Raw genomic sequence first — 27,135 nt, 5'->3', positions numbered from 1 at the left:
CCCCTCTCACGCATGCGCCCGGGCCGCAGCCTCGCCGCCGCGCCATTTTGCCGGGGTTTGAATGTGAGGCGGAGCGGCAGGGGTGGGTAGTGCCGGCCACAGTTCGCGGCTGAGATTCCCTTCTCCGTTCCCGTATCCCCAGGAGGTGAGGCGCGGGGCGTGCACGGCCTGGCAGGGTGGCTTCTTGGGACCCAGCTAGGGGAGGGATGCGGCGCTCCTGACACTTCCGAGCGCTGGGAAGCAAGGACCGCGCCTCTGGGCGAGAGCGGAATGCGGGCCCGGGCTTCGGGAGGCGCCCTCGGGCGAGGTCTTTGCCTGCACCGGCGGGTCTCTCTTCACCTCACCTCGCGGCGTCCCGAGGCTCGGGCCCACGCCCGGCGGCCCCAGGGCCTGTGAGGGGCGAGGGCCCCCGAGGCGCGGCCTAACGCGAGCTGCCCGAGCGTCCGCCCCTTCCCCTCCAGCGCCGCACCGATTGGTCGCGCCGCCGCCGGGCCGCTCGGGAAGGCCGCCTCTCATTGGTCGCGCCTGCGCGTCCGTTCTCGTCGCTCCCGGCCACCCGCAACGTGAGCTGAGTGCCGCGGCGAGGCCTGTCCGGCCGGGCTGCTGGGTGAGGGCCGGCCGCCGCCCAGACCTCCTCTTGCCCCGACTCACTTTCTGATTTGAGAGGGGGGGAACTTTAACTTCCCTGTGCTTCAGTCTCCCCGACCGTAACTGAGCATCGTGATCTCACTTTGCTGAGTTAAGGAGTATGTCCTAGTCCCTGCACCTGCCCAGTAACGTAGAGTCCTGCTCTTGGGGGGGAAACGCGATAATACGGTAGTTCGGAGCCTGAGCTTTGGAATTGGAAGGCCTGGGTTCGCTCCAGATTTGGCCTCTCGCTAGGAGTGCAATGCAGGGCTAGTCACTTCATCCCTCGGTGTCTCCCATTTCGTTATGCGCAAAGTGGGTTTGAAAACAATCTGCTTGGTAAAGTGGTTGCGAGAATCCACTCAGTCATTACCGTGGTTTACATAGTCCCACCTAAAGTGACCGTTGTCCGCCTCTTCCACCCGTCTGCTCTTAGCCGCTGTAGCTGTACTGCTGACTTCTGTTTTCTTAAATGTCCCAAGCTCGTGCCCACCGTAAAGCGTGTGGACCTGCCTTTTCGTTTGCTTGAAAATTACCGACCTCTTAGGTTTGCAAGACTGGCTCCCTGTTTCACGCCTCTTAACACCTTCTTTGACCAACTTCTCTGAGGGCTTCTTTCTTTCACCTCTTAAGAGCATTTGTCATTATCTAGAACTACTTAGAGTTGTTCACGGTCTCTCGGCTGCTGGGCTGTGAACTTCAAGAGCAAGGACCTTGCCTGTCTTTGTTGTTGTGTTCTGGTGATGAGTGCTTGCCACGTGGTATTATTCCTTGGAAGCACAGAAGGGGACTTTTACTCTTGGATCCCACCAGCGTTCTTTTCTCATCCCCTCGCCCCCCACCCCCATCCGAAGTTTTTACTTGTGTGTGTTTCTCCAGTTTTTTTTTATTTTTTTTATTTTTTTTTTCAACGTTTTATATTTATTTTTGGGACAGAGAGAGACAGAGCATGAACGGGGGAGGGGCAGAGAGAGAGGGAGACACAGAATCGGAAACAGGCTCCAGGCTCCGAGCCATCAACCCAGAGCCTGACGCGGGGCTCGAACTCACGGACCGCGAGATCGTGACCTGGCTGAAGTCGGACGCTTAACCGACTGCGCCACCCAGGCGCCCCATGTTTCTCCAGTTTTTGCATAATTCCCGGGACTCTTAGTTCACCCTGTTCTCGCCACCCCGCCCGCCCCAAGACTCTTCCCCTTCTTTCCATCAATGCAAGGGAATTTTCTCTTCCCATCTGGTTACTTTGATTTCTGCTATTTGGGGGCTGGGACAGAGGTTTCCTACATTTGATCTTAGCCAAAAGGCTGAGAAGCGGTGGGCGCAGAGGTTTCCGATACAGGATTGGATGGGTTTGAGAGCACTGCTCTAGCTTTGGAATTAATTTGTTCTTTTATTCATTTAATAACTATAGAGCATCCACTTAATCTCTGGAAAAACAGTGAAGAAATAAACATGGACAGGGTCCTTTCCCGTGGAGACCTTATATCCTAGTGGGAGAAAGAAACAAGAATACAAATAAATGAATTAGATAGTTTCAGATACTGATAAGTGACAGGTGAAGAAGGTGGCATATGAGCTGAGACCAGCCATGGAAAGGTGAGGGGACAGAGGATTCTAGGCAGAGGATCTAGAAAGTACAAAGGCTCGAGGATAGGAATAGACTTAGAATATTGGAGGAAAATCCAGCATGCTACAGTAGTGTATGAAGAAAGGAGAGGTGTCCAGGGGCCAGATCAGGTAGGGCTTTGTAGACAATTATAGAGTTCGGATTTGATTCTAAATGGTATGTTCCTGTGATTAGAAAGCAGAGGGTGGGTCAAAGTGCCTTGGTATGTTCTTGATGTGTATGTGCCAGATAGTTTTCATTCATTGGAACTCTTTCCCTTTCCCCAGATGTAAGGACTCAGGAATGGTTCTCTAATGTGGAGGAAATATCTAAGGAAAAGGCACAGATCTTGGATCAGCTTATGTCACAGACGTCTGTGAGATGGCCTTGGAAAGCTTTTATTCCAAGTCTTCATCCATAACTGAGGGCCTGTGGGAAGAGGCTAGACTTAGGTCCAGCCATTCATTCAACAAGAAGGACTTGGAATTTAGATAAGTTTCTCATAATTGAGTTACTGTGGCACATGTGTTTTATTTTTTAACTGAATTGGTAGGGATTTCCAAAGATAGTTCTGTGGAAAAACTAAAGTGCCGCCCCTTTTTTAAAGGCAAAAGAATATATTTCCCATTTTTAGTTTGAATCTTTATTTTAAAATCAGTAACACTTTCTATGTTTACATATTGCTGATATTTTAAAAAGTCAAAGAACTTTCACCCGTGGCCAAATTAGGTAGCTTAATTAGACCTTGATTTTACCCATGTATGGTGAATACCTATGGAGTATTCTCTAAAATTACCTTATTTGTCATGCTTTCCCAAATCAGGGCTAAGCTTATAATTTGGTTTTATAGACATTATCATTAAGGAGATACAAAAAGGGTTTGTTGATAAATATTTAGTTCCTTAACTAATACTAAATTGTAGAGTCTGTGTAGTATTTTGACTTTCAGGGATTGTTGCATGTATGTTTGTATATCTCCCCTGTCCCCAATGCACACTTTTTTAAAGTTTATTTTATTTTGAGAGAGAGAGTGCATTGGGGAGGGGCACAGAGAGAGAATCCCAAGCAGGCTCTGTGCTGTCAGTTCTGAGCCCAAATCAAGAGTTGGTTGCTCTGCCAATTGAACCACGCAGGTGCCCCCCCCCACACTTTTTTTTTAACTTACAAATAGTCGTATTTTAGTACCTCAACTTTGTCATTTTAGGATCATTCTATCATGTGGTCTTAGAATCAGTTTTCCCCACCTCTTATTTTTCAGTCAATTGACCAGAACAAACGTGTGAAATGATAATGCTTTTGATGGAAAAATCAAGGGAATGTAGCTTTTGAAAATAGTATAAGAAATATATATTAGGTATTTATCACTATTGTAAAGCTCTAGGGAGATTGAAATGAACAAAACACAAAGCCCCTACTCTCATGGAACCTAGAGTCTAGGGAAGAGAGAAGCACAGTGAACAAGAAAGCAAAGTAATATGGCCAATAATATTTGGGAATTTGGAGCTTGGAAAAATAGAATAAGGGAATGGAGAGTGACTGATGTGGGTGCTCTTTTAGATAGGATGGTCCAGGAACTTATCTCTGAAAAGAGACAACTTTGGAAAAAGACCTGAGTGAAGTGGGCAGTGAGCCATGCAGCTCTCCAGAGGCAGAGCTGTTCAGGCAGGGAGGAGGGCAAGTGCAGAATCCTGAAACAAAAGTATGAACACTGACATAATATGAACAGTAATATAGGATAGATCTCAAATTCACTTTTTTAAAGAATTTATTTCTTTTCTTTTTTTAAATTATTTTTAATGTTTGTTTATTTTTGAGAGAGAGAGACACACACACAAAGGATGACACAGGCTCTGCACTGTCAACGCAAAGCTCAATGTGGGGCTCGAACTCACTAACCATGAGATCATGACCTGAGCCGTAAGTCGGACACTTAACCAACTGAGCCACCCAGGAACCCCATTAATTTATTTTTTTAATTTACATTCAAGTTAGTTAGCGTATAGTGCAACAGTGATTTCAGGAGTAGATTCCTTAGTGCCCCTTACCCGTTTAGCCCATCCCCCCACCCACAGCCCCTCCACTAACCTTCTGTTCTCTGTATTTAAGAGTCTCTTATGTTTTGTCCCCCTCTGTTTTTATATTATTTTTGCTTTCCTTCCCTTATGTTCATCTTTTCTGTGTTTTAAAGTCCTCATATGAGTGAAATCATATGATATTTGTCTTTCTCTAATTTCGCTTAGCACAATACCCTCTAGTTCCATCTTCGTAGTTGCAGATGGCAAGATTTCCTTCTTTTTGATTGCCGACTAATGCTCCATTGTATGTATACACACACACCACATCTTCTTTATCCATTCATCTATCAATGGATATTTGGGCTCTTTTCATACTTGGACTATTGTTGATAGTGCTGCCATAAACATGGGGGTGCATGTGTCCCTTCGAAACAGCATACCTGTATCCCTTGGATAAATACCTAGTAGTGCAATTGCTTGTTGTAAGGTAGTTCTATTTTTAATTTTTTGAGGAACCTCCATACTGTTTTCCAGAGTGGCTGCACCAGTTTGCATTCCCACCAACAGTGCAAAAGAGATCCTCTTTCTCCACATCCTCACCAGCATCTGTTGTTGCCTCAGTTGTTAATGAGCCATTCTGACAGGTGTGAGGTGGTATCTCATAGTGGTTTTGATTTGTATTTCCCTGATGATGAGTGGTATTGAGCATTTTTTCATGTGTCGATTGGCCATCTGGATGTCTTCTTTGGAGAAGTGTCTATGTTTTTTGCCCATTTCTTCACTGGATTATTTGTTTTTTGGGTGTTGAGTTTGATAAGTTTTTTATAGATTTTGGATAGTAACCCTTTATCTGATATGTCGTTTTCAAGTATCTCCTCCCATTCCATCAGTTGCCTTTTAGTTTTGCCGATTGTTTCCTTTGCTGTGCAGAAGCTTTTTATTTTGATGAGGTCCCAATAGTTCGTTTTTGCTTTTGTTTTCCTTGTCTCAGAGATGCGTTGAGTAAGAAGTTGTCATGGCCAAAGTCAAAGAGGTTTTTGTCTGCTTTCTCCTCAAGGATTTTGATGGCTTCTTGTCTTAACATTTAGGTCTTCATCCATTTTGAGTTTATTTTTGTGTATGGTGTCAGAAAGTGGTTCAGGTCCATTTTTCTGCATGTCGCTGTCCAGTTTTCCCAGCACCACTTGCTGAAGAGACATTCTTTATTCCCTTGGATATTCTTTCTTTGTCAAAGATTAGTTGGCTGTACGTTTGTGGGTCCATTTCTGGGTTCTCTATTCTGTTCCATTGATGTGAGTGTCTGTTTTTGTGCCAGTACCATACTGTCTTGATGATTACAGCTTTGTAATACAGCTTGAAGTCTGTCGGATTCACTTCTTCCTTGAAACACTTTTAAGTGAACAGAAATGAATTATGGTGGGTAAGTTGGTCATGTAACTGAATTCCTATGTTGTTGGGGTTCCTTATAACTGATCCTTGAAGAATAGTCTCTAATCCATACCGGGAACTCCTGTTTTAGCTAGTTGATTGACATTGACTCATCCTTTAGTTCATGCAACAAATGCTTACTGAATATCTTCTATGTGCCAGGCAGTGGTAAAAGTCCTGGGCTTACAGAGACAAGACATACAAAGTCCCTGCCCTAAGGAGCTTACAAATAAGGATAGCAGTTACATTAAAGATACTTAAAAAAAGCAAAAAAGCTATTTCAGATGATGTTACTGCTGTTAATAGTGTAGATGATAGTGATGGAAGGCCTTTTTAAGAAGTTGATGGTGGGCTGACAGCTGAATGATGCCCAGTATCAGATTAGAAGGAAGAGCATTATTACAGGCATGGAGAACTGTCTTGGCTGGTTCAAGCAACAGAGGGAAGGCTTTGTGGCTTGAGCACAGAGCCAAAAGGAAGGTAGGTGAGGTTGACAGGTGTCAGATTGCATAAGACTTTGCCATGGTAAAGAGTTTGGATTTTTAATTCAGATAAATTATGAGGAATCTAAGAGATTTTGGTTGTGATACGTACAGTGCTATAGGAACATAATGAAGAAAGTTAGTGAAATGCAAAATTATTGAGGAGTGTATTAAACTCAACAGAATAGATCCAATTAATCTCTAATCCTCCCAACGCACACACACAGTTTCTAACATGCTGCCTTGCGTAAATCTCAAAAAGGTAGGACAAATTTGTGTGATAGAGCAAGATGAGTTTTGTTTCGTATTTTTTAAGCTCGTGTATACTGATGTAAATAATTTTGCTTGGCAACAGCCAACTTTCATGATTTCATAACAGATCGAGCATTTCAACACAAAAAAAGAATGGGAAATAAATTGATTAAATCACATGTTGCAAAGTTTTATATAATGAAGTAGTTCTGTGGCCAAGTAATGAGGGGGAACTCTGGGTTAAACAACATTAACCTGATAACTTACTGCTTCAGTTCCTGAAGACTTTAAGGTGAATCTCCAAAAGGGGATTATGATGTATAGCATTTGCCAAACTATTTTTTTGTAAGATTTTATTTTTAAGGATCTCTTGACCTCACAGCCCTTAGATCAAGAGTCACATGCTCCACTGACTGTGAGCCAGCCAGGCACCCCTACCTTTTCCAAACTTTTGATATAAAACCCAGAAAGGGTGGCCTCTCAAATTGTGTGTATGGTTGAGTAGGACTTAATATTCATGCCATGGAGTGTTTTGTCCTGGGTCAAAAGAAGTGAATAGATTGGTGGGCGAATCTACTAGAACAGTCAGAATATTGGCTTCCCTTATGATAAAAATGTTTCCAGTTTCTAATAAGGAGAATACAGATAGTTTCAAACAAATCATTCTCCTTAGAAGGTTGTGGTTTCTGGCTGTGGAGGTATAAGCTGCACAGGCACAGCATTAACTATAGCCCTTTGTCTGTCTATCTGTCTCCTTTCCTCCCTCCCTCCCTCCCTCCCTTCCTTCCTCCCTTCCTCCCTTCCTCCCTTCCTCCCTTCCTCCCTTCCTCCCTTCCTCCTTCTTTCTTCCTTTCTCCCTTTCTCCCTTCCTCAACATGTCCTTTCTATTGCCATTCCCAGTGCTTCCATTCTAGGTCAGGCTTCTGTCATTATTTCTTCCACCTGAGAGACAAGATAGCCTTGGTAGGAAGAGAGTAGACCTATAGAGTCAGACTGATTTGAATTTGATTTTTTTTTTAAGTTTATTTATTTTGAGACAGAGCAGGAGCGAACAGGGGAGGTGCAGAGAGAGAGAGGGAGAGAGAGAATCCCAAGCAGGTTTGCGCTGTCAGCACAGACCCTGACACAGGGCTCAAACTCATGAACCGCAGGATCATGACCTGATCCGAAACCAAGAGCCGATCGCGTAACCAACCAAGCCACCCAGGCGTTCCTGAATCTGATTTTTATTAACTGTGTGTGACTTGGGGCAAGTTAATCTCTCTGAGTCTTCTTGTATGTAAAATGCTTATATGAAATGATATTAAGCATACAAAAACATTTAGCATTGTGCCTGGTTCATAGATTGTGGTTCATAGCATTGTGCCTGGTTCATAGATGTGCCTGATTCATAGATTGTCCCGTTTAAAAAAAAAAAAAAGTGTCCTAACAGATCTTCACTTGTTCCCTTCAGCTCCATTCCGGAAACCATTACCAGCCCAAAGTTCATATACTCCACTTTCATTAAGTTTTGACCCATTTCAAAAAAACCGTAGTGGCTTCCTATTGTACATTAAATCATGTAACTCTTCAGCTAAGTCTTAAGGATCTAATAATATGATCTGATCTCAGCCTCCAATTCCACTGTTCCCCAAAGGAGCTATGTAGCTTCCTATTTGTTACTTTGCTCACACTAGTTCTTGTGTTGGATGGGTCTTCATTCTATTTTGCCTTTCCAGTTACATGTATCCTTCAAATTCAACTCAAGACTCAGCCTCTTGGAAATCTTGGCCCACATGGAAATGTAGGCCAAGTGACTCTCTTGTTAACAACCTCCTAACAGTTAAGTTTTTGTGTGACTGATTTGGCACCTCTACTCCAGGGGACAAATGTGTTTCAGGCTCTTTTTGGATGCACATACTGTGGATTATGCAACTTTCTCTATGGGATGCGGGGTAGCACTCTGCAAACACGTTAGTATTTCTTAAGTAAGACATTTTTATACAAAGTAAGATACTTTATTTATAGCCTCAGGCAGTTTGGGCCAGGTTTTGCTGCTAAATGAGTTTGCCACAAACTTAAAAAACAACAACAAAAAAAACCTTTCAGTTTATAGATTTTTGGATTTCAAAACTGCAGGAAAGGGATTAGTTTGTAGCTGGAATCACAGTTGTGTCTTGTCTTCCAACTAATATGTAAGCTCCATTGAGAGCCTAAATTTAATTACCTGTGACAAGGTCATTTTAAAAAGACAACAAAATTTTATTTACTTACTTTTTAATGTTTATTTACTATTAGAGAGCGCAAGCAGGGGAGGAGAGAGAAAAGGGGACAGGATCTGAAGGGAGCTCTATGCTGATAGCAGAGAGCCCTGTGCAGAGCTAAAACTCACAAACTGAGATCATGACCTGAGCCAAAGTCGGATGCTTAACTGATTGAGCCCCCTAGGTCCCCTTAAAAATGCCGTAAGATTTTAATAACTTTCTGATTGTAAGTGTAATACATATAGGTAGTTCTGTAGGATATCAGGAAAATCTAAAAGGAATATGAAGAGAACAAAAATGTCCGGTGTTCATCACATAGACATTTATCACTGTTTACATTTTGGAGTGTATTTTTCTATAGATGGGGGTATGTATACATTTTTTAAAGATTTTAAGTAATCTCTGTACCCAGTGTGAGGCTCGAACTTAAAACCCTGCACCCTGAGATCAAAAGTTGCACACTCTATCAACTGAGCCAGCCAGCCACCCCTAAATTTTTTTTTTTACATAGTTTGAATTGTGGTGTATTTGACTTTTTTTCCACTTAGCTTAATTACATTTTACAAAAATTATTACATACTTAATTTTTTTCTTCTTTGTTCTAGAAGCTCCAAATTTAGTTGGGTGCATGGTTGCCTTGAAAAGGCGACATTTCCTAAGTTCCTGGGAGCTAGTGTGACTTTTTCCCTAAAGCTGTGTCCTGGGATCTACGCAGAAGTGCAGTTTTAAAAAATAACTATTGAAGTATAACTTACTGTGAGTTCATGTGAAGTGTACTTTTTGGTGAGTGTCATTAATAATTGTATACAGTTGTGCATCTGTCACCACCATCTCATCAGCACGGTTTTAGAACATTTTTTATCACCCCAGAAAGTTCTGTCATTTTGCACTTAATTTTACCTACTCAGCAACAACCTGGAGACCACAGAGTCCTCTTATAGCATTCTCAAGCTTTTTGTTTATGGAGAATGATGTGTGCACGCACTCACTCTTATAATCTGTATATATGTGCTGTTTTTTCTGTCTGTATTTCTTTATGTCATCAGTCATGTGAGTATAAGCCATAGATTTAGTTTAGAATTATTGGAATTCTATTATTAGAATGTATTAGATGTGAATTTTTTTTGGTCAGTGGCAGTGTGTTCTGTGATTTATATTTGGTGTTGTTTAAGATTTGAATATTTACTTAATAAAATTGTTACTTTTTTAAGTTTACTTATTTTGAGAGAGAGAGGGAGAGAGAATCCCAAGCAGGCTCTGCACTGTCAGTGAGGAGTCTGATAGGGGGCTTCTTGAACTCACTCCGTGAGATCGTGACCTGAGCTGAAATCAAGAGTCAGACGTTTAACCTTAACCAGTTGAGCCATGGAGACCTTCCATCCTCCCCCCCTTTTTAAGTTGTTACCTTTTTTTAATTGAGCTGTAATTGACATATTACCATTAGGTTCGGGTGTATAATACAATGAGTAATATATGTGTATATTGTGAAATGACCACAGCACATCTAGTTAACATCCATCAGTAAACATAATTACAGATTAAAAAAAAAAGTTTTTTTTAATGTTTATTTATTTTTGAAGAGGAGAGAGAGAGACAGAGCAAGAGCAGGGGAGGGGCAGAGAGAGAGGGAGACACAGAATCTGTAGCAGGCTCCAGACTCTGAGCTGTCAGCACAGAGCTGGATGTGGGGCTTGAACTCACCAGCTGTGAGATCATGATCTGAGCTGAAGTCAGATGCTTAACTGACTGAGCCACTCAGGCACCCTTACAGATTTTTTTTTTTTTTTTTGTCATTAGAACTTTGTTTTTCTTACATAGGCTCTGTGCCCAACATGGGGCTTGGAACTTATGACCCCAAGATAAAGAGTCCCATGCTCTACCGACTGAGCCAGCCAGCTGCCCCACAATATAGTATTGTTTGTTTGTTTATTTATTTTAGTAATTTCTGCACTCAATGTGGTGCTTGAACACACAAGCCCAAGATCAAGAGTTCCATGTTCCCCCGCAACTGAGCTGGTCAGGTGCCCCCTATATTATTAATTATAGTCACCATGCTATACATTATATCCTCATGACTTACTTATAACTGGAATTTTGTACATTTTGACCCTCTTCACCCATTTCATACACCCCTAAGCCCCACCTCTGGTAACCACCATTTGGTTCTCTATATGTATGAGCTCTGGTGTGTTTTGTTTGTTTAAATTTTAAATTCCACATTAAAGTAATCATACGGTATTTATCTTTCTCTGACTTATTTCACTTAGCATAATGCCCTCAAGGTCCGTCCAGGGGGCACATGGCTGGCTCAGTTAGGGCATGCAACTCTTGATCTTGGGGTCATGAGTTCAACCTCTACGTTGGGCATACAGCCTAATTAAAAAAAAAAAAAAACTATCCGTTTTGTCACAAGTGGCAGGGTTACCCTTTTTACGGCTGAATAATATTCCATTGTATACACATTATCACATTTTCTGTATCCATTTATCCAGTGATGAACACTTAGGTTATTTCCCTGTCTTGGCTGCTGTAAAAAAAAAAAAAAAAAAAATGCTGCCGTGAACATAGAGGTGCAGATATCTTTTTGAATTAATGTTTTCACTTCCTTTGAGAAATACCCAGAAGTGGAATTTCTGGATCACATGATCTGTGATAGTTCTATTTTTAATTTTTTGAGGAATCTCCATACTATTTTCCACAGTGGTTGCACCAGTTTACATTCCCACCAGCCGTGCACAAAGCTTCCCTTTTCTCCACATCCTCATCAACACTTGTTATCTCTTGTCTTTTTGATGATTGCTATTCTAACAGGTGTGAGGTAATGTCTCATTGTGGTTTTGATTTGCATTTTACTGATGATTAGTGAAGTTGAGAACCTTTTCATGTAACCGTTGGCCATCTCTGTGCCTTGGAAAAATGTTCAGATTTTCCGCTCATTTTTTACTCAGATTTTTTTTTTCTTTTTTTTTTTGCTTTTGAGTTGTGTGGGTTTTTTTTTTTTTTTTTTTAATGTTTATTATTTTTGAGAGAGAGAGAGAGACAGAGACAAAGACAGCAAGCAGGGGAGGGGCAGAGAGACAGGGAGACACAGAATCAGAAGCAGGCTCCAGGCTCTGAGCTGCCAGCACAGAGCCTGATGCGGGGCTCGAACTCACAGACTGTGAGATCACGACCTGAGCCGAAATCGACGGCTTAACTGACTGAGCCACCCAGGCACCCTGAGTTGTGTGGGTTTTTAAAAATATATTTTGGATATTAACCTCTTATCAGATATATGATTTGCAAATAATTGCTCCCATTTGGTAGGCTGCCTTTTCTATTTTGATGGTTTCCTTTGCTGTGCAGAAGCTTTTTAGTTTGATGTAGTCCCACTTGCTTATCTTTGCTTTTAGTGTAGAAGGTTCCTTTTTAATCATAATAATAGCTGTCATCCTCTGAACCCCAGCATTCTCTCCCCAGGTACAGATTCTTAGCATCTGGTTTGTTGTCAGTGCTTGTGATTGCATGTTGTGCACAAAGAAATTTATTCTGGTTTCTTTAATCTCAGAACTCTTTATGGGATCCTTACTTCTTAAAATTGTAATTTCTTTTGGTGGCCCCTTTTATTTATTTTTTTTAATGTTTATTTTTGAGAGGGAGAGAGACAGGTGCTAGCAGGGGAGGGGCAGGGAGAGAGACACAGAATCTGAAGCAGGCTCCAGGCTCCAGTTGAAAGCACAGACCTGACATGGGTCTCCATCCCACGAACTGTGAGATCATGACCTGAGCCAAAGTCGGACACTTAACCGACTGAGCCACCCAGGCACCCCTATGGTGGGCCTTTTTAAAAAAAGTTCCTACTGAGTCTTTTTTTAAACTCTTGTCTGCCCTTTTTTGTAGCATTAAATCTAATAAATGTTATGTGACTTTGATCAATTATTCAGCTTTGTTTTTCTACACCTTCTTTTTTTACTTTGTGGTATGTATATTCTTCATCTCAAAATTAGCTAACCATTTTCAAAAAAGCCCATTAACTTCTGGAACCTTGTCTGAGCTGAGTCAGGCTTATATAGCCCATACCTTAAAATGTAACAAATGGATGACCTTCAGAGAGGGGAAGACCCATAATACAAAAGTACTCTTTTATGTAAATCACTATGTCCCAATGTGACCAATTTACCAAACCTCATTTTTTGTTTTAGGTTCTATGGCAATGGAGCTCAGCGATGCAAATTTGCAAACGCTAACAGAATATTTAAAGAAAACTCTTGATCCGGATCCTGCCATCAGACGTCCAGGTAAAGAGAATAGATGTTTTGTGGTTTGATCTATTCTTTAAGAACAGGTGAGGAAAACCTTTGCATAATCTACCTGTATTTGTAAGTTAAAAAAGATTTACACTTTGATTTTCAGGCATAGTTTCTTTTTCATTCTCCAGCTATAAAGTAGATGGTTGGCTGCTTATAGCTGCTGTAATGTATGGTGATGGGTGTTTTTGGTTTGGTTTTGTTTTTTGAGTAAAATCTCTTTTATTTGGTGTCTTGGATTAAAAAGCACTGTGTCTAGAATACCTTGTCCCTTCACCTTTCTGAAAATCCCCACATTTGCCAGTTTTAGAGAGATAATAATTAGGGCACAGAGATGAAAGTTAATTGCCTAAAAAGTGATTAATTAAATCAGGTAATGAAACAGTCTCATAATCCCCATGTTGAGTTTGATTTAATTAATACATTTTAAGACCAAGGTTCCTCTCTTCTGTATTTGACCAGTTTCTGTTAGAAATTTAGTATAAGCTTAGATTTCCTTTTAAGTTTATTTATTTTGAGAGAGAGAGAGAGAGAGAGCGTGTGCCTGTCAAGTGCAGGGGAGGCAGAGAGAGAGAATCCCAAGCAGGCTCTGCACTGAGTGCTGGACCAATGCAGGGCTTGAACTCCTGAACCGCGGGAGATCATGACCTGACCCAAAGTCAGACAAGAGAGATCAAGAGTTGGATGCTTAACCCTGTAAGCCACCCAAGTGCCCCTAAGCTTGGAATTGTAAACTCAGATGCCCACAGGAGTCAGATGTGAAGGTAAATGTTGGAGGCAGGCCAAGTGGGGACTGGTAATATGTGACTTACATACCTTGGTTAAGGGCTTTTGGGATGAGCTAACTTTGGGGGATTCAAACCAGTTTTGCTGGATCAGATTTCCAGCTTTGCTTCAAAAATAAAAGACGTTTCTGTGAAGTGTGCAATGTCGTCATTTTTAAATGATAACATCTGACTTCAAAAAATTGAAATACTGTGCAGAAAAAGCAAACTACTTCTGAGAGCCAGATGTCTCTTGTGGGAGGGGTAGTAAATTGATGGTTCTCAATGTAAGCCTTATTAAAACCAGGTATGCTCATCCCGCTTCTGCAGAACATACTAATGTGCATGCTCAGAAAGAGGCTTTTAGCATGGCCTCACAAAGAAATGAGTGAGTGCGTGTGTGTATGTGTGTGTGTTGAAGATTTATGTTCTGTAAAATAAGTAGAATTGTAAACATGTTAATACATCCATTCTCTTCTAGGATAGCCTTGTGATTTCTGAGAGGGAAAATTGTGGTTTTCCCCATTAGTGCTTAAAGAAGTAATGTGTTCTTGGAGGAAGGAAAATTAATGGCTGTAATCTTCTTAGACTTTCCCAGAAAGCCTCTGCAAACCCTGTGTTGAAAATGATTTTTAATAATTGTGTGTTTGTAAGGTGAGGTGGTTACTGTTTTACGATTCCAGGGACAGAGTGTAGGAATAAATTGATGTTTCTGGAAAGAGTTATGAACATAGCATTTCTCAGGTTGTACTAGACCGACTCAACATCTTTAGAAAATGATCTGGAGGTTGAAGTGTGTAGCGGATCTCAGCTTATAGATAGCACTGTGCTCCTTTGGTTCTTGAGATGAGACTGGTATGGATGAACTGGAAGACACTTTGAGGCTCTTTGAGTGTGTAGAAACATGTCGTTGTAAATATTTTGTGAGCAAGTTGAAGGAAATGAGCACAGAAATAATTTGACTTAAACTCATGAGATTTCTTTCAGGGTATTGATTTCAATTTAAGAAAGAGATCTGGCAATTTATATGGGCTTTTCCCCAGAGCATGGATACAGTGTGTTGCCCTGTGGGCAGTGCTAACCACTGAGAGGAAACAGCCAAAGCCTTCCAGACTCCTACAAAACCATAGTGTGTCCCTCTTGAAAATCATTTTCCAGTTCATTTTATTTATTAATGTTTTTATTTTTGAGAGAGAGAGAGAGTGTGAGCTTGGGAGGGGCAAAGAGAGGGAGACACAGAATCCAAAGCAGGCTCCAGGCTATGAGCTGTCAGCACAGAACCCAACATGGGGCTCAAACTCACGAACTGTGAGGCCATGACCTGAGCCGAAGTCAGACATTTAACTGACTGAGTCACCCAGGCGCCCCAACATTTTCCAGTTTACCATTCCTCATCTTTTTTTTTTTTTTTTTTTTTGAGAGAGAGAGAGGGAATGAGAGAGAAGAGAGAGCGTGCACGCATGAGTAGGAGCGGGGTAGAAGGGGAGAGAGAATCTTAAGCAGGCTCTATGTCCAGTGCTGAGCCTGATGCAGTGTTCAGTCTTACCACTGACTGTGAGATCATGACCTGAGTTGACTCTCAGCTTACTGAGCCACCCAGGCGCCCCCTAGCATTCCTCATCTTTTGTTTTTTATTAAAAAAAAAATGTTTTTAACGGTTTTATTCAGTTTTGAGAGACAGAATGTGAGCAGGGGAGGGGCGGAGAGAGAGGGAGACACAGAATCTGAAGCAGGCTCCAGGCTCTGAGCTGTCAGCACAGAGCCCGATGTGGGGCTCAAACCCATGAACCATAAGATCATGACCTGAGCTGAAGTTGGATGCTTAACTGACTGAGCCACCCAGGTGCCCCATATTCCTCATCTTTTAAAAAAGACATGATGAGCACAAAGTAGGGAAGATTTGAGGATGGACGTCAAACTCTTGGGACCCAGTTCAGAAAGAAGAGAGGTGTAGATTGTAGAAAATACTAAATTGTAGAAACTAATAGATGCTAAAAGGAGACCTTCTCAATACATATCGGGACCTTAGGGTAGGTGTTGCCTTATGAAGCTTGTGAAGAGGAAATGTTGTAAACCCTCACTGTGATCAGTAAACTCAGAAGACTGATTATCCCTTAAGTGTAGGAGTTGAAAATATGTGGGTAAAATCTTTGAGTATTTTTTGCTGGTATTAACAATGTTTAGTTTGAGAAGAACATTGAGGGCCAGTATGGTAGAATAAGGACTGCACTAAAACTTTATCAGTGATGAAATCTAGCTGTGTGATCTTAAGACTACCTAACTCCAGGGGTCTTGTTTTTATTTTTTATTTATTTATTTATTTTTTTCAGGGGTCTTGTTTTTAAAATAAGGATAATATACCTATGGGTAGTAGTGACAATTAAGGAAATAATAGATGCAAGATGTGAGTAAAGCACCAGACCCATATGATTAATAAAAATATACATTAGCATGCATTAATTCACTTGATTTTCATCACAGTAGTATAAAATTTTTTTTACTGCCATTACTAATAGTACTAATAATAATCCTTCTGGAATAAACCAGACCAGTCTTCAACTTGATGGTTCCACTCAGTGAAAATTTTTTTAGTGTTTTTATTTATTTTTGAAAGAGAGAGAATGAGTAGGGGAGAGACAGAGAGAGAGAGGGAGACAGGATCTGAAGCAGGCTCTACACTGACAGCTGAGAGCCCAGTGTGGGTCTCGAAGCCACAAACCGTGAGATCATGACCTGAGCTGAAGTTGGACGCTCAACTGACTGAACCACCCAGGTGCCCCTTGGTGATTTTTTTTTTTTTTTTTTACTGTAATTCTTTATAATTTTTTTTCCTTCATTTTTGAGAGACAGAGCGCGAGTGGGGTAGGGGCAGAGAGAGAGGGAGACACAGAATCCGAAGCAGGGTCCAGGTTCTGAGCTGCCAGCACAGAGCCCGACGCGGGGCTCAAACCCATAAACCGTGAGATCATGACCTGCTCTGAAGCTGGACGCTCAACTGACTGAGCCACCCAGGTGCCCCATCCATCCCTCAGTGAATTTTTGATGATAGGTTGGTGCAAAAGCAACACATATTTAGTAGAAACCATACTTCAGATTGTGAATTTTGAACTTCTCCCTGGGCCAGTGATAGGCGGCAGTACAGTACTGTTTCACGGTGCTGGGCAGTGACAGCAAGCCACGCTCCCATTCAGTCATGTTGTCACAAAGGTAAACAACCAGCACACTGACAACCATTCTGTACCCATATAACTTTTCTGATTTCACTCTCAGTATAGTACTCAGCAAATTACATGAGATAGAAACACTTTGTTATAAAATAGGCTTTGCAATAGATGGTTTTGCCCAACTGTAGGCTAATCTAAGTGTTCTGAGCACTTTCAGGTAGGCTGGGCTAATGAGTACATTAGGTATAATGAATGCAGTTTTGACTTCTGACATTTTGAACTTAGCATGCTTTTATCGGGACATAGTCCCATCCTAAGTTGAAGAAGGTCTCATTATGAATTTGCCAGAGAGTCACTTAATCTGAGAAGCAGATTCTCCTTCTGCAGGGGTGATCAGTCAGTCAGGCCATGTTACAGGTTTGCCAGAGTCAAGTGAGGTGTTTTTTGTGTTTTTTTTTTAACTAAAAAATAAATAAATAAATAAATAAATAAATTTTTAATGTTTATTTATTTTTCAGAGAATTTGACAGAATTTATTTTTGACAGAATGTGAGCAGGGGAGGGGCAGAGAGAGAGGGAGGCACAGAATCTGAAGCCTGCTCCAGGCTCTGAACTTTCAGCACAGGGCCCAACATGGGACTCAAATTTACAAACCTTGAGATCATGACCTGAGCCTGAGTCTGACACTTAACTGACAGAGCCACCTAGGTGCCCTCAAGTGAGTTTTAATGGATGGTAAAGTGATTTGAAACTGTTTATTTAGAGAGAGGGAGACAGTGCAAGAAGGGAAGGGGCAGAGAGAGAGGAGAGAGGGAAAAAATCCTGAGCAGGCTCCACACTCAGTGTGGAATCTGATGCGGGCTCAGTCCCACAACCCTGGGATCATGACCTGAGCTGAAATCAAGAGTTGGACACTTAACCAACTTAGCCACCCAGGTGCCCCTACTTTTTTGATGCTTTTAATCAGATCTACATAGCTCACCTGTATATAAAATGGAAAGATTTGGTTAAAGTAACAAATCTTCTAACATGAAAATTCTTTTACAGCTGAGAAGTTTCTTGAATCTGTAGAAGGAAATCAGAATTACCCACTGTTGCTTTTAACTTTGCTGGAAAAGTCCCAGGATAATGTTATCAAAGTGTGTGCCTCAGTAACATTCAAGAACTATATTAAAAGAAATTGGAGAATTGTAAGTATTTTGTGAACACACAGTCTCATAACCTGTATGTTTAAGATTTATATATGCAGCGCTCCTGAAAGATTCAGACACAGATTAAAGATAAAATTAAATAGAACCCTCTTCAACAAAATATTAGCAGATCAAATCCAAGAAGGTGTAAAAAGAATTACAAACTATGACCAAGTGGGATTTATCCTAGGTATGCAAGGCTGGTTCAACATTGAAAAATCAGTTAATGCATCATATCAGTAGATGAATAAAAAGCATTTAACAAGATCCTACCCCCATCCATGGTAAAACTGTCAGTAAACTAGGAATGGAAGAGAACTTTCTTGACTTTATAAAGACTAACTACAAAAAGCCTAGAGCTAATATTCTACTTAATGGTGAGAAACTTGAAACTTTTTCACTAAGATGAGATACAAAGCAAGGACGTCCCCTCTCATCACTCCTTTTCAACATTGTATTGGAAGTCGTTGCTAATGGAATAAGAGGAAGGAAAAGGTATACTGATAGGGAAGGAAAACATAAAGCTTTGTTCACAGATGACATGATTTGTCTATATAGAGATTCTGAAAGACTTAACAAAAGCTAGACAGGATGCTTCTCCAAAGTTCCTATTGTTTCATTTGAGTTCATATAGATAACTTGAACTTGCTAACCCAGGTTGGTAGAGTGTGAGACTTGGTTTTTGCCTCCATTATGGTTGAAAAAAAAAATTTTTTTAAGCTTATTTATTTGGTGGGGGGGGGGGGGGACATGGACGGCGGTGAGAGAGGAGAGAGAGAATCCCAAGCAGCCTCCATGCCGCCAGTACAGGGCCTGGTATGGGCCTCCATCCCACAGACTGCGAGATCATGACCTGCGCCAAGATCAAGAATTGACTGAGCCACCCAGGCTCCATTATGGTTGAATTTGAACATCAGCTCATTGTCAACTGGAGAGAGATTCTGTGGGAAGACACAGATCTTACTGAATAATTGAAGCAGTGTCTCTTATGGACTGGAAAAAATTAAACACAGTTGTAAAACCATGTTACATATATTAAAAATTTGTAGAATGAAATAATTTAGATTTGGAGTTTTTAATAAGGGGTATGTGGAAATAGATTCTAATTTTAAGGTGAATCCTATTATATTGCAAGTTTAATTGCAAAATTAGAAATTAAGGTATTTTCCCTTCCTTATGACAGTGGTTCTCAATGGGGGGTAATTTTGCCTGCAAATCTTTGGAGACATTTTGGTTGTCATAGCTGGGGGGCCAGGGTGTTACTATGGTCTAGTGGGTAGAAACCAGGGATGCTGGTAACTGCCCTACAGCGTACAAAAAAGATTCCCATACCAAAGATTTATCTGACTCAGAATGCCAGTAATGTTGCGATTGAGGAAACCCTGACTTAGGGTAAAGAAAAAAAAAAAGAATTGTTTAGAAGTGATAGCAGTGATGATATTTAGAAAGTATTAAGGTTGACAAAAAAGGTCAGTTTTTCTAAAAAGTCAACTATAAATATGCCCTAAATATTTATTTAGAATTCTTTTGTCTTCATTTCGTGAAAGAGTTTATGAGGTAGTATATGTAGTAAATAGTGTTTTTAAGCTTGTGCAGTTAGGTGTTACCACACATAGTGAAGAAACAACTAGTGAAACGTAGGATGTTTAAAAATCCATCCCTCTGCTTGCAGACACGCTAGCCCTCTTCTTCTATCTTGATTTGTAAAAGTGGTGAGACTTCCAGAACCTCTTTGAGTGATGTAGTCCTGGATGTTTTCCAACTGGTAATGATCAAGAAGTTTTCATTGAAAAGACCTCTGACTTAAGGCAAGGGTCAGATTGAAGGTTCTGGAGATGGATGTGGCCTGTGCCGTGCATGTCCATAAAGACTTTAACCATGTGTTCTGAGAATGGTTGACATATAGAACTCAGATTTTTCATTGGCATCAGGGAGCCAGTGAAGCTCATTGATTTGTATGTAAAATATTTGCATTTGGGATAGAATATACATTTTTATCTGTAAACCCATATGGTCATGGATATGGACTTCATGTTACTTGGTATTGATGTTTTGCTTTTAAGGTTGAAGATGAACCGAACAAAATTTGCGAAGCTGACCGTGTAGCTATTAAAGCCAACATAGTGCACTTGATGCTTAGCAGCCCAGAGCAAATTCAGAAGCAGGTAATGTAAGGCCCTACTATTTAAGGATGCTTGTTTGCAAAGCTTTGATCTAATTAATCTTTTCCCTTCCCGCTCCAGTTAAGTGATGCTATTAGCATTATTGGCAGAGAAGATTTCCCTCAGAAATGGCCTGACTTGTTGACAGAAATGGTGAATCGTTTTCAGAGTGGAGATTTCCATGTTATTAATGGAGTCCTTCGTACAGCGCATTCTTTATTTAAAAGGTATTGATAAATTCTTTTTTTTTTTTTTTTTTTTTTTAAGATTTGTAAGTAATCAGTACCCCCAACTTGGGGCTCAAACTCACAATCCCCAGATCAAGAGTCTCATGCTCTTCCAACTGAGCCAGCTAGGCGCCCCGATAAATTCATATATTTATAAAATATTAATTTTATTTATTAAGAGAGAGAGGGGCAGAGGGAAGAGACACAGAATCCCAAGCAGGCTTCCTGCTGTCAACACAGAGGGCTCAAACTCCCCAACTGTGAGATCATGACCTGAGCTGCAATCAGGAGTTGGAAGCTAAACTGAGTCACCCAGGAGGCCCAATTCATATTTTTTAAATACTTTTTTTCAAATGCTTTTGTTTGTGTAAATAGTTGTATTTTTGTGACTGTTGTCATTCCTTTGAACTTGGTAATCTTAGAATAAGAGATAAGCTTCTCAGTTCATTATTATGTTTGTTTCTTAAGTAGTCTAATCTATCTTTGAAGGCCTAAAGTCAATAAACATAAAGCTTGTAAATTTACCTACTTTACCTTAATTTTTTAGATATCGCCATGAATTTAAGTCTAATGAGTTATGGACTGAAATTAAACTTGTTCTGGATGCCTTTGCTTTACCTTTGACTAATCTATTTAAGGTAATGGAATACTATCTTTGTGATACTGTAAAATTACTTAATATTTTAAACTGCTTAATTATTTGTGTGGATTTTATTTAAGAGAATGCTTTAAGTCTATTTGATAGGTAATACTTAGAGCAGCATTTCTTTTGAAAAATTCCAAACCTGTACAGAAATAGAGAAGATGATCTCATTAACTCCCATGTATCTGTTACTGTTACACAAGGTTAACAGTATTACTTTTTCCCCCTCCCTTCCTCTCCTTTGTAGGAATACTTAAAAGCAAATCCAAGACATCATATTTCACTCAAGTATTTGAATGTTTGTTATTTTTTAAAATATAATTTATTGTCAAATTGGCTTCCATACAACACCCAGTGCTCATCCCAACAGGTGCCCTCCTTCATGCCCATCACCCACTTTCCCCTCTCCCCCACCCCCCATCAACCCTCAGTTTGTTTTCAGTCCTTAAGAGTCTCTTATGGTTTGCCTGAATGTGTGTTTCTAAAGGAATCGCTCCCCATTTTGATTTGACTTTTACATATAGTTCAGCTAATTAATTTATATATTTGTACATCTTATGGTGCACAGGCTGCTTTCCTAAACATGTTCTTTATCTCTAAGATTCCTATAAGATTGAAAGATTAAAAAAAAATTTTTTTTTTAATTATTTTTAAGCAATCTCCATGTGCAATGTGGGGATTGAACTTAAAACCCCAATGGGATCAAGAGTCACGTGCTCCACCAACAGCCAGCCAGGTGCCCCCGTTTTTTTTTTTCCTCTTAAGTTTTTTTAAGTAATCCCTATACCCAACAAGGGGCTTGGACTCAAGATGCCAAGATTAAGAGTCACATGCTCTTCTGACCGAGCTAGCCAGGCACCCCAAAAGAGATATATTTTTAACCTTTTTTCAGATAAGGAGAGAGGATTCAGTATCCCCCAGCTAATAAAAAAGGGAGCCAAGCCTTAACCTAGTTTTGCTAATAACTCTGGAAAAGCTACTCCTTTCCTGTTTTCAAAAAAGGAAAGTTGTATGATACTCACAACTTCTAAGATGTAAAGTGTGCACAGAAATTTTTCATGGTTAGGATGTCTTACTGATTGTACATTTTTTCTTAATGTTTATTTATTTTTGAGAGAGCGGGGTGGGGAGGGGATCTGAAGTGAACTGTGTGCTGACAGCAAGAGCAAGGGGCTCCAACCCCAGAACTGTGAGATCGTGACCTGAGCCAAAGTCAGACACTCAACCGACTGAGCCACCAGGCTCCCCGCCGACTGTACATTTTTATCTAAGAAAATAAAATTGGATAAAACGTAATCAAGATTTTCCACCTATTGGGTTGGCACAGATTTTTATTTCGTTTTACTAATGTTAAAAGTGTTAGAGTGCAGTGAAATGAAGTCTGATGTCCTGTCCATTGGATTATAAATGGTAGTGTCTGGAGTTTGACATTTCATTAAGAAAACCTTTATATTCATATTTCTTAACTCCAGGATATAGGAAGTAAGATTTGTTGAGTGTCTTTTACATATTCCACGAAGTACTAGGATATTTTATGTGTATTTCTTCATTCTCATTCTCTGAGGTGGGCATTATTTTCAGATTACAGATGAGGAGATTGGGGCTCAGTAAAATAATTGCTCAAAGTAATGCTCATGATGAACAAGAGTCTGGATTATATCCAGTTTTATCTGGCTTGCAAAACCTGTGCTCATAGTATAGTGCTCTGCTTTGGTAATACACTTGTAGAATTTCATACTGCAAAAATTAGAGGTATGCATAGTTTTAGATAAGCCTGTTTATTATAGTTAGAATAATAAATAATTGGAAACAAATTAAATGCCAGGTGGCAGGGGAATTATTTAATGAGAGCAGATAAAGACAATTTTGTAATATATTTATATGCACAAAGGAGAGTAGAAGGATCTAGTTGAAATATCAACATTGGACTTTTTAGTAGTGCTATTATGGACAATGTAAAAATATATACTGTTGTAATATATTTTTTCAGAATCTCTTATATGACCGTATACTATTTAAAAGGTAAATTTTGGAGAAGATATAAGTAGTCTCACCTTATTTGACTAAAGTTTATAGTAACATTAAAACTGTGTTCCTAATTTCCTTTCCAAGGCCACTATTGAACTCTGCAGTACCCATGCAAATGATGCCTCTGCCCTAAGGATCCTTTTTTCTTCCCTGATCCTTATCTCAAAATTGTTCTACAGTTTAAACTTTCAGGTGAGTTTTGTTACATTTCTTTTTTTTTTTAATTTTTTTAAGTTTATTTACTTATTTTGAGAGAGAGAGAATGAATCCCAAGCAGACTCCATGCTGTTAGCACAGATAGCTAATATATAGCACATACAATAGCACATATAGCTATTAGCTCCATCCCACGAACTATGATGACCTGAGCCGAAACCAAGAGTTGGTTGCTCAACCGACTGAGCCACCCAGGTGCCCCAGTTTTGTTGTATTTCTTGCTTTTGATTCTTTGATGTCAAATATACAGGAGGAAGGTATTTGGCTTTTTCATTGCTCATAGCCAGGGCCAAGTACCTGAACGTCATCCTCATAACATGACTACACTCACAGTGGTAGGAAAAGCATTCTCTAAAAGGAATGGGTGAAATAGGAGATGAACATCCCAAAATGGCATATGCGCATCTGTGTTCTGCTGGACACCAGTTTGAGAAATTTTTACTTAAAGGATATCACTGTTTTTGCTTATACCTTCTTTTGAATTCTATTTTTAGAAATCAGGTAGAATTGAGGCTCTTAATAACTTGTTAGACATAGTTAAGGAAACCAAAAGAGGAAATATAATCTTTACCTTGGGGGGCTTATCCCTCATTAAAAAGGCAGTACTATGGCACAGGAAATCAGTAACTGTGTTAAGATGATGAGTTTGAATGGGTGGTCATCTTACAATAAGTGCGATAGTTCAGAAAGGAAAAGGAAGATATTGGTAAGCACTGAGTTTTTGTAAGGAAAGGTTTCATACAGTCTTAGACCTTCCGAGAGAAAGTAAATTTAGATTGGGACAGGAAATAGAGGTGGCCTCATTTTGTGGTTGAAAGTGTATAAACATAAGACACAATGGTTTATTCAGCTGCCAGACCCAGCTGGAATAGAGAAGTCTTGTCTAAATAGTTAATGGTTGGCTCAGGCTGAAAAGTGTGGACTTGAGGCAGTAGGTATGTGGGAAATGTTTGGCATGGGGCAAAACTTACTAAAATAACATTTATTTTAATCAAAAGTCTCAAGTCAGTGTTTATTCTAGGATCTCCCTGAGTTTTTTGAAGATAATATGGAAACTTGGATGAACAATTTTCATACCCTCTTGACATTAGATAACAAGCTTCTACAAACTGATGTAAGTATTGTTTTAAAATGTTTCCCAAGTAGCCTTTTTTTAAATGAAGAATTGTTTGAAATATTAGATTTTGATTATATCTCAGTTTTTAAATATGTAAAAAAAAAAATGCCCTCTGAAACCTTTGGAATATAATTAGACTTCAAAAAATGAAAGTTATTTGAGAACATTTACTTTATTATTATTTTTTAATTAATTTTTTTTTTTAACGTTTATTTGTTTTTGAGACAGAGAGAGACAGAGCATGAATGGGGGAGGGTTAGAGAGAGGGAGACACAGAATCTGAAACAGGCTCCAGGCTCTGAGCGGTCAGCATAGAGCCCGACGCGGGGCTTAAACTCACGGACCACGAGATCATGACCTGAGCCGAAGTCGGCCGCTTAACCAACTGAGCCACCCAGGCGCCCCACATTTACTTTATTTTTTAAGTAAATTGTGCCCAACATAGGGCTCGAACTCAAGACCCAGAGATCAAAAGTCTCCTGTTTTACTGAACATTTAAATTCTGGATCCTAAAATTTTTTTTACTCTTGCACTGTTGATAGGTAGAACTCAAGAATGCAAGTAATATTTAATTATGTGGGATGTTCTATGTTTGGTTATTTGTAACATACAGAATTACTCTTCTTGTGGGCCTGGTGTAGGTAGGTCCACGATTTATAGAGAAGGCTATATCATTACATTATTAAAAGGAAAGCCTCAGAGTATTCACACTATGACCATTTTATGAAATAGAAAACCGTCACTGAAGATACTAAGAAAACATAAACCTTTGCAACAATAGCCTCTTTTTAAAAAGCATCCGCAGCATGGGAAAATGGGGACATTATGAAGGTTTGTAATGCATTACAGTTTCTGGTCTGGGGTTTGTAATAATGCATACTTTCCAACATAGGGCACTTACTTCGTGTTGCTCATTTGTTTGTTTATTAATAGATTCGTGATCTACCTCTTTCCCAAGAAATAAAAAACATAAAAAGTAAAATACTGAGAATGCTTCAATTTCAGATAAAATTAGAATAGGTGATTCAAATCAATTTTGGGCAGTGGGGTGCAGAGAGAATTGTTTCAGTGGGTGTATAGCAAATTTTCTCTGAGATTTACCGACTAAAGCAACAAAAAAAGCTATGGCTCCTATGACATAATTCTTTCAGTCCAGTGAAATAAAAACAATGCCTTCAGAAAAACAAAGCTCGTCTTCACACTTTAAAGGAAGATTTTCACCTAGGATTCTTACATGGAGCTCTTAGCCCGTTTAACCAGTTATACCTTATGTCCTCTTACTATGTAACATTCCTTATGTTTATGCCTTGAGGAGCCACCTGTTAGGGAGTTCTTTTTATCTCTTCTAAATTTGAATTCTTTGTCATATGGTACAGTTTAAAAGGTGTTTATGGATTGCTGTTACAGTAGAGAGCATCATATAAATGACTGTCATGGTTTAGATTGGGGTTGGCAAACTTTTCCTGTAAAGGTTCAGGTAGTAAATATTTTTGGCTTTGTGGGCTGTACAGTCTCTGTCCCAACTACTCAGCCCTCCATTTGGAGTTGAAAGCAGCCATAGGCAATACTATAAATTATATAAATGTAAAGAAGGAATGAGCAAGGCTGTATTTCAGTAGAACTTTACTTACAAAAATAGGCAGCAGGCCTGCAGACCGTAGTTTGACCTCTGAATTAGTTTGCTGTTTAATACTTTATAACCAGAGTATTGTTGGTGAGAATCTTACAGCATTATCTTACATATTTGAAGTGACAGCCTTTTGGGAGGAGATAGCAAGACACCTGACCATGTTGCAAAGGAAAGTGTGATATGGCCTTTATCATTTAGATTTCTGTAGGAATACATTATTTTCACTTTAACATGTAAATATTTTATAATTCAACAACCTGAAGAAAAGTCTTTTTAACTTGAAAACTTGAAATTACTCTCACTGATTAATAAATGAGAAGTATTTCATTTGTTCTGTATTTGAAAGACTAAATGAAGAAATTGATAGTGGCATCAATGCCATTTGTAACACTAGGCTTTGGATTCCATTTTTAAGGAGTTTGTTTCAGGAATTACAGCTATTCTCTATGTATGATAACATTATACGTGTATGTTTGAGTTTTCTGTTTTCTCTTATATGAGGATGAAGAGGAAGCCGGCTTGTTGGAGCTCTTAAAATCCCAGATCTGTGATAATGCTGCGCTCTATGCACAAAAGTATGATGAGGAATTTCAGCGGTACCTGCCTCGCTTTGTCACAGCCATCTGGAATTTACTGGTTACAACAGGTCAAGAGGTTAAATATGACTTGGTAAGATGATGGTGGAGAGACAGATAATTAAGACATTCCCTCCCTACCTCCCCCAAGAAGTAAATGATTTAGTTTTGCTCTTAAAAATATGCCTGTTTTTGTGTTTTTGTTTTTGTTTTTTCCCAGTTAGTAAGTAATGCAATTCAGTTTCTGGCTTCAGTTTGTGAGAGACCTCACTATAAGAATCTGTTTGAGGACCAGAACACGCTGACAAGTATCTGTGAAAAGGTTATCGTGCCTAACATGGAATTTAGAGGTAATTATGGCAAAGTCTGAAGCCTTTTCAGAAGATTAAAAGCTTGTTTTTTTAAAGGGTATGTTAGTATAAGTTTAGTAAGTCTGTTCCCTGCTGCTTTTTATATAATACGTTGAGTCTAATTTTTTTT

The 27,135-nt window shown here is 39.7% G+C and overlaps 1 protein-coding gene across 3 annotated transcripts in view; it reads left to right on the top strand.

Annotated features, from left to right (window-relative positions):
- Nucleotides 1-25: 25 nt before the first annotated feature.
- CSE1L (chromosome segregation 1 like) overlaps nt 26-27,135 on the top strand; it is a 45,220-nt gene continuing 18,110 nt past the window's right edge. Inside the window, exons 1-10 of one of the 3 annotated variants that reach the window (XM_042980202.1) lie at nt 26-145; nt 12,835-12,930; nt 17,915-18,057; nt 20,121-20,222; nt 20,301-20,446; nt 20,994-21,084; nt 23,202-23,309; nt 24,355-24,447; nt 26,582-26,749; nt 26,876-27,005. In XM_042980202.1, coding sequence (XP_042836136.1) covers nt 12,840-12,930; nt 17,915-18,057; nt 20,121-20,222; nt 20,301-20,446; nt 20,994-21,084; nt 23,202-23,309; nt 24,355-24,447; nt 26,582-26,749; nt 26,876-27,005 — 1,072 coding nt within the window. In that variant the 5' untranslated portion in view covers nt 26-145; nt 12,835-12,839. Of the gene's footprint in view, nt 146-585; nt 608-9,413; nt 9,437-12,834; nt 12,931-17,914; nt 18,058-20,120; nt 20,223-20,300; nt 20,447-20,993; nt 21,085-23,201; nt 23,310-24,354; nt 24,448-26,581; nt 26,750-26,875; nt 27,006-27,135 lie in introns of those variants that run through there. The other 2 variants (XM_042980203.1, XM_042980204.1) reach the window with 2 other exon arrangements.

Source organism: Panthera tigris, chromosome A3 (genome assembly GCF_018350195.1).
Source record: "Panthera tigris isolate Pti1 chromosome A3, P.tigris_Pti1_mat1.1, whole genome shotgun sequence".
Lineage (NCBI taxonomy): Eukaryota > Metazoa > Chordata > Mammalia > Carnivora > Felidae > Panthera > Panthera tigris.
Note: the sequence above shows the minus strand (reverse complement) of the source record. Positions and strands in the feature narration are given on the sequence as shown.